The 10,876-nt window shown below is 30.9% G+C and overlaps 1 protein-coding gene across 1 annotated transcript; it reads left to right on the top strand.

The window, feature by feature from the left end:
* The first annotated feature begins 2,394 nt into the window (after positions 1-2,394).
* Positions 2,395-4,225, top strand: LOC120075914 (uncharacterized). Its single transcript, XM_090312859.1, has 4 exons — positions 2,395-3,040; positions 3,221-3,280; positions 3,399-3,473; positions 3,607-4,225. Exons 1-4 carry the CDS (start codon positions 2,693-2,695, stop codon positions 3,991-3,993), a joined length of 870 nt encoding a protein of 289 aa, XP_090168985.1. The 5' UTR covers positions 2,395-2,692; the 3' UTR covers positions 3,994-4,225.
* Positions 4,226-10,876: the final 6,651 nt, after the last annotated feature.

Raw genomic sequence — 10,876 nt, 5'->3', positions numbered from 1 at the left:
TTATATTATTGATATGCATTCAAAATATTGAGTTTGTTGAGTTAAATAACATACGTGATCTTGCAGTAGAAATGGTCCTAACGAATAAAAACAAGATCTATTAATTAGCTTACAATTTACTTACCTTGACATTAATTTTACCTGTTGCCACAACTACTTTAGAGAGAATATTTTTTGCTATGCATATTGTGAGGACTCAATAGTGTAGTCAAACGGGAGATCAATGGATGAATTCGTCTTATAGCCTATATTGAAAATTATTTATTTGATAAATTAGATATTGAAGTTATCATAGGTCGATTTCAAAACATGAAAACTCGTGGCGGGCAATTTAATATATTAAATTAGTTAATTTATAAAGTTATGAATATTTTTTTTTACAATCATTTATAGGTATTTTTTTATTAGACTTGTACATATAGTGCCCTCTATATAAAATTCCTGACTCTGCTATTGTCTTATCGTATCTGTATTATGTAACTGTATACATGTTTGTGCTTCTTAGTGTATTTTATTCATTTAATTTATAGATAATCTTGTAATCATGATAGTACTTTTAGATTATTTGGTTATGTTTAGTAATCATTTGATTTTTTGTTTAAACTTTTTAAAATTAAGTTTATAAACACTCATTCCATCTCTAAATTTATGGTTTTCTTATCTACTTTTAACCCATGTTCTAAAAAAATAAAGCAAAATTTGCAAATTAGACCCCGTTTGATAACTATTTAATTTTTTATTTTTGTTTTAAAAAATTAAGCATATAGTCACTGCCTCTACCTCCAAATTTCTTTATTTGTTATTACTTTTTACCAATGATTTAAAAAACAAGCTAAAATTTGAAAACTAAAAAAAGTAACTTTTAAAAATATGTTTTTATTTTGGAATTTGGCTAAGAATTCAACCATTGTACTTAAAGAAATATGCAAATTATTATAAGAAGTAAGGAGAAAATAGGTTTAATTAAAAAAAAAAAAACGAAATGATTACCAAACGGGACCTAAAAAAATAATTTTTGAAAACTTGTTTTTGTTTTTTGAATTTGACTAAAAATCCACTTTTTTATTCAAGAAAGTTGCAAAACATGATAATAAACGGTAAGAAAATATATTTAATTTTTAACAACAAAAAAATAAAAAAGCGAAATTGTTACCAAACGAAACGTTTATTTTTTAGTTACGTTACTTTAAACTTAATTTCAAAATAGATAAAAGAATCTCTTCATCAATCTTGAGAGAAAATAAAAAAACATTCAAAAATTTAAAATTAAAGAAATAAACTCTGAACAAATTCAAATATCAACCAACAAATTTTGAAAAAAATCGAACATATTTAATCGAAAACAAATTTAAAATAAAAAGATAAACCTACTGTTGAAAGAGAAATTTTGGACCAATTTACCACGTCATTTACTAAATTACAAAATTTCAAATATTTTGGACTAATTAGAAGTCGCCTGTGTCCCAAATTGAAGTCGAAGACAAATTTCGATGATGCAATGTAGTTTCATCGTGACCATTGAAACATATAAGATTAATTTGACCCAATTTGATATTATTGTATAGGTTAAAGTAATCAAAAAATGGGTTGAATTTGACATAAATGTCAAATCAAGCCCAAATCCAACTATTTGGGCCCAAAGGCCAAGTACATGGACCAACCAAGTCCAAGCCCACAAAGTCCATTTGGAGAGATCAGCAATTCTACACTCCAAAGAGCTTAGAAGGAATTCTCCACAATCAGAAGACTCCTTTGACTCCTGAAGCTGACCACGCTTGAAGATTGAAGTCCTTTAAAGACACAAGCATCAAGCATTTTGAACATGCTTGAAGACTGAAGTCCTTTGAAGATATAAGCATTCTTCTAAGACTCGAAGCTCAAGAACACTCACACGCCCCGCTTTCATACATCAAGCATACACATTCAACCGAGAGAGATTCAGAGGATCAAGCACTAGAAATCGAACCATATCGCATCAAATTAACATCAACATCAACACCAACTTAAGTTTAACTCCATGAAACAAGTTTCTCCGGAAGCCTCGTGTGAACACTAATAGATCAACAAGCTCAAAGGTCGATCGTTCAAGAAGATCAAGTTAACAAATTAGTCTTTCAAATTGAATCGGGTAAAAGTAAATGTGTTTTATTAATTAAAAGAAAAGATAAAAAGTAAAAGTTTTTGTTTTTGTTTATAGATAGAGGATAAAAAGTAAAAGAGAAATAAAAAGAAAGTGTTTATGAAATTCCAAACATAATTAGGACTTGGGGGGAGGAAGTCCAAACCCTTTCTTCTCGGCACACATTTTTTTTTTCTTTTTCTCTAAATAATAAAAAAAAATAAAAGAAAGGAAAGAAAAATACCAAAAATAGGGTCGAGCTGACGAGGTGAAGCAGAAAACACAAAACGAATAAAAAGGCTTAAACCCTAGAAGAGCATCCTGAATGTCCATCTAATGGACACGTGTCAGAAACCCACATCCTTCTCCAAAATCTTTTCCTATTTGGTTTTGGAAAAACTAAGAAGAAGAGTGCAACTCCCACTCTTCTCTTCTTCTTCTTCCTCTTCCTCTGTTGTTCTATAAATCCCCCAATTCCTTCTCTTCCACTCTCCCATGCAATTTCTCTTCCTCTGAATTTTCACAATAATCCTCTCTATCAATCAATCTAACCAAACCCATTCGTTTCTCTCAATGGCTTCCACTTCTTCTACATTCGATTCCGACGACTTCACCCCTCAAGAACACTTCGTCGCTCAAACCCTCCTCCAATTTCCTCTTCTCATTCAACAATCCGACTTTTCTCTTGGCTTATTCCGTTCCTGGGCTCTCCGACGCAAGAGATCCGCCGTCGATTCCCCCCCGGACTCCGCCTCCCTCATCCCCCAACCGCCGCCTCCTCCTCCATCGTCGTCCAAGAACGTCAAGGAGTCAAGCCCTACTACCCCGCTTTCACTCGACTCCTTGCCCTTGTCGCGTAGTGAATCTGATGAGAATAATACCAACGTCAAGGTCCCCAAGAAGAAAGCATCTCTCGATAAGGTCTCTCACTAATTATAATGCCTTCTTTCTTCTTCCTTTAACTTTCCCCCAATTTTTTGTTTCATCGGATTTCTTTAATTTCTTTTAAGCCCTAATTTTAGCCATTTTGTGTTCTCTGGTTCTGATTCTCTGTTCTTTCTTGTTGATTTTTTGTTTGTCCCTTTTGGATCTTTAAACCAGAAATTTCAGTATCTGGAAACCATTGATAATTTGACCCACCAGAATCAAGCTCTGGAAGGGGTGAGTTCTTCTTATTTTGTCCTTCACCAATTTTTTGTTTACTTTTAATGCCCACTCAAATGTATTATCTTCTCTTTATTTTATTAATTTTTATTTTTCTCTTTAATCATAACAACAGGACCTTGAAGCTATGAAGCAACATTATAATCATCTGAAAACTATCAATTCGGATTTGAAGGCCAAGAAACAGGAGGTTCTTATTTTCTTCTTAGTTTTTCAATTAATCATCCCCATCCCTCCCCCTCTCCCCCCCCCCCCCCCCCCCCCCCCCCCCCCCCCCCCCCCGGTGGGCTCTGTTGAATATTTACATGTTCTTTCTTGAACAGATGATTGTGGGTGTGGGTGGTTCCAATAATCAATCAGAAATTGGGACCTCAAGTTTGGTCGCCATGGAAATGGCTGAGTTAACTGTGAAATCCTCAGCCTCAAATCTGGAGAATAATCTTCATATATGTGAACCGTCGATCAAGAATCAGACGGCTCCCATGGCGGAACAGAGCAACAATAATCAGAATTTCCAAATTCCAATTTCTTTATATGATCCTTCATTGGGGCCTATGGGGATTCCTGATTTGAACCTCTCTTTTGATGAAATTTATGACAGGCAGTACTCAAAATACATGGCTGCTACAGCAAGACAGAACAGAATGCAGATTTGGAAGAACAAGAACAAAAATAAAAACAACAATGGAGCTGCCAAATCGCAATCCTAATTCATCCCCTGTATGAGATCGTACAATTCATCAACAAATTTTCACATTTTCCCAATCTTTTCAGCCTTAGGATTCAATCCATCAACTTGATGGGAGGCCTGTTTTGATTCTGGAATTGACGTAGTTTTTTCTCTCTTTTTTTTTTTTCTTTCTTTTTCAATTTTTTTTTTAGATTGGTTACTCAAATTGTAAAAATTTCTCTTGGTATATATATATATTTTGTTCTTTTTAAGGATATTTTTTCCCTATCTTTATTAAAATATAAATAATAAAAGTAAGTTTTTCTTTTCTTTAAGTTATTTGAAAAGTGTTATTTTATTGTTGAGAATGGTGACAGCAATATATGGAATTTCCTATATCAGTAAAGAAAATACTGATAGTTGCAAAATAAAAATAAAAATAAAAATAAATAAAACAATACTGTTAGTCCTCCTGAATTTTTGGGTTGTTCTAATTATGGTAATTTTAACGATTGAATTGGTGCTGCAAAATTGAGTTGTTTGGATTTTTTTTTTTTTTTTTTAATAATAGAAATGGTATTTGGATTTTCTTTAGTCCGAATTTATTTTATTTAGGCACGGTAATATTTTGTTCGTGCCTGGGGAACTTTTTCTATTGAAAGATTAGTGATTAGAAGCTACTTAATGATTAATTAATTTGTTAGGTCAATTGAGAAAGTAATTGATATTTATTTGGTCGCTTGAGATTTTTCTTTCAAGGCGAGTTACGGAAAATTTATAATTAGGACTTGATTGGAAGTTTGTTGTCAAAATAATTTGAAACCAATTTGGAAGAAATTTGTTGACGTGGTTTGTGAAGGATATAGTTGAAATTGTTTCCAATGATACAATTTAACATTTAAAAAAAAATTGCAGGTCTTGATCGCTATTTTGAATAATGTATTTTTTTCATTTAATTTTATAATGCTATTGAAATTCATTCCACGTAACTTTTTTTATTGCAACAATTATGAATGGAGATTGAATCTCCGACCTCTAAAAATAAAAGACATGTCAATTATCATTGAATTAATTTCACTTTGACTTTGACTGATTGTTTAGAATATTGCTTCAAATTTTATAATTTAAAATAGAGATAAAAAAAATATACTAGATTAAATATTAAAAATATGCATTTTTTCCCTAATTTAAATATTAGGATAAAAATTTTAAATGATAAATGCCTAATTTTAGTTGAACTAAGTTTGATCCTTATTTTTTTAGGAAAAGTTTACCAACTATTTTTTTTATTAAGAAAGTTATCAATGTAATAGTATTAGCATTACTATAATTAAATTAATTTCAAAACAAACTATTACTTAACGTGTTTTTACTTTGATTTTTTAATATACAACTTTAGGTTAAATTATAAGGTAGTCTTAAAATTTTCACTCTAAAAGTATCTGATTATTATAAATATTATGATAATAGATGCTCATTAAATGTTTATGCTTAGAGTCCATTGAGCATGTGACATGCGCTCATTTCCTAAAGTGTTGTCCATGAGTCAATATTACACATTATTAGTGTTTGTGCAATCCACCTCCAAATTACCTATAAATAATGACATTTGGTAGGTTTTGGAACACTCGTATTGAGTAAAATTCAAAAAGATTGGAGAAAGTGGTGAAATCAAATCTTTTTGTTTTATTTACTTTTGTTATTTATTTATTTCATATATTTATATATTATGTTAATTTATTTTATTGGTATCCGTGTTTTTGTTGTGCTCTTAAAGTTCACAACACATTATCAACACAAGCTTTTTTCATTTTTCCCGCTGAAGGTAGGTCCTAAAGGTATGTCGGTTCTTTATAATTAATAAATTAAATGTTTTACATATTTGATATATATTAAATTTCTAATATAAATATAATATTTTGTAATAGTGTTACTATAAAAAAATATTATAAAATTAAAATTTGTAGCATTTGTTATTAATGGTAATAATTATTTGTCATTAGTGCTTGATGCCAAAATACACCTAGATGCCATAAAAATGTGATTCATCAGGAAAAAAAAAAATTCCTAAAGTTTGTCGTAAATGGATATACTTGAGGCTCCAAAATTTTAAATCAATATGATAGAGAAGACATTTTTCTACATTTTGGATATGCTCCTACAATAGCAATATCGAGAGTAATATTTTCAAAGTATTTTGCACTCATTTGTCTTCTCGTGGCTGAATGAAAGTAGGAGTTATTGATTAAAAAATATATGAATCTCAACCAACTAGAGCAAAAACATTTCCTAGAGTGAATGTTGTAAATTTTAATAATCGTGGATGAAAAATCATGAATCTCGACCAACTAAAACAACAACATTTCTTGAAGTGAATGTTGTGAATGTTAATAATCATGGTCGAGGTCGTGACCGTGGTAGAGGAAGAAATAATTATTATTTTTGTGGTGATTGTTCTAATCATTCAAATTTCAAAAGAACCACACAAAGTGATTGATCACAAAGGAAAAAATTCCACAAGGTAAGAGTTCAAAAAGTGTTGAAAATAAATACTTTCGATGTAGAATAACTGGACAATGATCACATACCTGTCGTACGTTAAAACACTTAGTTGATCTCTATCAAGCCTCCCTCAAGAAAAAAAAAGGGGGGGGGGGGGGGGGGAATGTGGAAGCAAATTTTGTTATAAGGACAATGAGATATTTTATATTGGGATTGATGTTCTAAATCTCTTATAATCTCGTAGTTTGTAAACTTTGTATAAACATATTATTGTTAATAAAATAAGTGTTATTTTATGAAAATAAAATGTTATTTTATAAGCATATACTCAATCCAATAAACTAAAATCCAGGTTATTTTATGTAATTTAAACAAGTATATAGAGATATACAAGTGGATCAAGTTTAAATAATTACCTAAATGGTCTGTAGTAGATAGATAAAGTTGGGTACCTTATCTTGGTGACACTACGGATATGGTCCGCTTTGTAGGTGTTAGGAGTGTTGTAAAATGCTACAAATGATATGATATTGATTACTCATATGAAGACATGTGAGCAGGAGTATTCTATATAAAGAGTTTATATAAGACCGGACCACGAAATGATTAGTCTCTTTATATAACGCCGTTAATAATAGAGACTTACATTTCACTGAGATGACCATATGTGACATGACCTGAATCCTGAATGAGTTATGAACTCCGACTCACGAAGGCATTGAGAGTCGCCAAATTGTCAACTCAATATGTCTATAATTTTGGGGATTCGTCTGACTGGGGAGTTGGGAACGCAGCTACACAAGACGAAATTCACTTCTTCCCCGATGTCGGGGCAAGTAAATAAATTGCTAAGGGCCGATTCTGGGGCTTGAACACAGTGGTCACACCCTCTCCGGGCTTGAGAGGGACTTGGTCATACGTAGTCATAGAGGAATCAATGGTACTTAAGGAGTTGAATGTAACTACAAGAGCAAAACAGTAATTTTAGCCCAACTGTACTTACAAGCAATTTGTGAAGGATAATCGCACTGTTGATTGGTTATATCCAATGGACACAGAAATATCTGCAGTGTGAAGAGTGCAGCTCTCGGTCTTTATTGGACTGACCGACAGTTCATGGAAGTTGGGTAATTTAATTAAAGAGTTTAATTAATTATCCAAGTACCATTGAAGCTTTAGGTTCAGAAGGTCCCATTTGCAGCTCAATGGGGATCAGTTGAGAATTAATTTTAGTAATTTGTAGTGTTCAAATACTAATTACGTGAATGAGATTCATATAATTACATTTAATATAAATATGATTTGTATTAAATATCATAAAGTAGTTGAGAACAATTAAATATTTGAATAAAATTCAAATATTAATTATAGGGATGAGATTCATATAATTAAATTTAATATAAATGTGATTTATATTAAATGCCATATATTATTGAGAGAAAATAAAACTATAGGTTATGTTGTATTTGATACAATTAAGCCTACGGGTTTTCTTATTGATGATATAAGTCCTAAAAATGAAAAATTCAAATAAAGAAAAAAAATTAGAGGGAGGGGTCTCTTGCTTGTACTATAGACTATGTGTTATATTTGATATAACATATATTGTATATATATATATATTATTCTTATTAATTTAATTAAAATTAAATCAATTGGACCATTTAGATATTTTATGGTATTAATCTATCTTCCGCATTGGATTACTGAGAGAACCGTTCTGTTTGAAAGAAGGACACAGAAGAGAAAAGTTCTCTGAAAAATCCCTCTCCCCCTCTCCATCTTCTTCCCTTTTCAAAACCTAGGGTAGAGCCCACAACTCTTGCCTATTCTTAACCCTAGAGAATATAGAGGGTTCGTCTTTTGGTGATGTCCCTTTTAGAAGAAGGGATTGTGATCTGTTCGAGGGATTTTGTGAAGAAATCGGTTCTTCAAAGGTAAATTTGTTTCCTCCCTTTTTAATTAGAAAAACATGTTGTAATTTTATTCTTGAATGCATAATCTTTCTTCTTAATTTTGTAATTTTTTGGAATTCTGTGAAAAAAAAAAAATTAGGACCAATCCCCGCTCCGCAGAAACCTTCCATGATTTTCCCTTCATTTACCCATCCAATATAATAGATTTTGATGTGGCACTTTTTCTCTTCGGAAGAAAAAATTAGTACAATTGATGGCATAACAAGCGTTTCTTTTGATTTTGAGAATATTAGTATTAATGTTGTCTTTTTTATTTATTTTTTATTTTCATGCTTTTTCCTTGGTCAATATTAAATTTTGTATATTCTAAGTGTTGTTTTTCTTAGTGTAATTATTTTATTTTAATGAAGAAACCTTGATCGTTATATGTTGAGTGACTAAAAAATGAGTAAAGAATATATATATATATATATATCAGGTAGACAGCACAACAGGGCAACTACACATAGAATACTTATAAGTAGAAAACATTTTTCCAAATTGACAATGCTGGAAATACAAGTCAATACAATATCAGGTTCTGTAAATCTGATTGAAAGATTTGGAAAACCAAATATTATTTTGCCTAGAGGAACAAAGTTAAGAATTGACAATGCATTGTTCTCTAGTCAATCAAAGAGAAATCTACTTAGTTTTAAAGATATACGTTGCAGTGGCTATCATATTGAGATTGATAGAAAGAATAATATGAAGTATCTTTATATCATATCTACTATTTCATATGAAAAAACGTATACTGGAAGAGTTGTCTGCTTTATCTTATGGATTATATTATACTCATATACGAGTAATTGAAACATATGCAACAATGAACCTACAGTTCATGAATCCAGACATATTTATAATTTGGCATGACCGATTGGGTTATCTAGGATCTATAATGATGAGAAGAATTATTGAGAATTCAAATGAACATTCATTGAAGAGCCAGAAGATTCTTCAATCTAATGAATTATCATGTGATACTTGCTCTCAAGGCAAATTAATAATTAAACCATCATCAGTAAAAGTGTTGAATCTCCTATATTTTTAAAATGAGTTTATGGTGATATATGTAGACCTATTAACCTATCAAGTGGACCATTTAGATATTTTATGGTATTAATAGACGTATCCAATAAATAGTTACATGTGTGTTTATTACCAAGTTGAGATCTTGCATTTGCAAGATTACTTGCTCAAATAATTAAGTTAAGAGCATAATTTCTGATTATATCATTAAGACCATTTGTCTTGATAATGCTGATGAACTTACATCTCAAGCTTTTAATAATTATTGTATATCAATTGGGATAAGTGTTGAACATCACGTAGCTCATGTTCATACGCAAAATTGTTTTGGCAGAATCATTTATAAAACATTTGCAGTTAATTGTTAGACCATTGCTTATAAGAGCTAAGCTTCCTACATTTGTATGGGGACATGCTATTTTGCATGCAACGCCACTTGTACGCATTAAGCTAATAGCTTATCATAAATACTCGCCATTACAATTAGCTTATGGCCATGAGCCAAATATTTCCCATATGAGAATTTTTGGATGTGTAGTATATTTCCAATTGCTCCACCACAACGCACTAAGATGGGTCCTCAAAAGATGTCGGGAATATATATTAGATATGGTTCCTCATCAATTATTAAATATCTTGAACACCTACCGAGTGATGTATTTACTGCACGATTTTCCGATTGGCATTTTAACGAGACAAATTTTCCAACATTAAATAGAGGAATTAAAAAAAATAGAAAAAGAAATTATATGGAATGCATCATTATTGTCTCATTTAGATATTTGTACAGATCAATGTAAACTTGAAGTTCAGAATATAATTCATTTACGAAATATAGCAAATTAGTTATCAGAGGCATTTGTAGATGTAAAGAAAGTAACCAAGTCACATATACCACCTGCAAATGTTCCATTGAAAATTGATATTCCAACATAGCAAATTGTCACTAATGAGTCTAGAACACCAGAAGCGTGGTAGACCAGTAGGTTCCAAAGATAAAAATTCTCAAAAACTAAAAATAATAAATAGTCAAGAAGATCTGGTTGAAGATATAAATACCCATGAAGAAATCTTTGACATGACTAGTGAGGAAGATGAAATACTTAAAGATAATAATGAGATTTCAATAAACTATGTCATAACAGGAAAAATATGGAACAAAACTGATGTAGTTATTTACCACATTTTTGCGTATAATATTGCTCTTGATATTATCTTTGAAAGTGAAGATCTTGAACAAAATTTGTTGAAGAATGTTGACATAGAAAAGACTGCCATTGGTGGAAAGAAGCAATCGAGACAGAACTAAAGTCACTTTCAAAATGTCAGGTTTTTGGACCAGTAATCTGATTACCAGAAGGTATCAAACCTGCGGGATACAAATGGGTATTTGTGAGAAAAAGAAATAAAAATAATGTGGTCAAAAGATATAAG

The sequence above is a fragment of the Benincasa hispida genome, chromosome 4 (genome assembly GCF_027475165.1).
Source record: "Benincasa hispida cultivar pf3 chromosome 4, pf3_genome.v1.1, whole genome shotgun sequence".
Taxonomy (NCBI): domain Eukaryota; kingdom Viridiplantae; phylum Streptophyta; class Magnoliopsida; order Cucurbitales; family Cucurbitaceae; genus Benincasa; species Benincasa hispida.
Note: the sequence above shows the minus strand (reverse complement) of the source record. Positions and strands in the feature narration are given on the sequence as shown.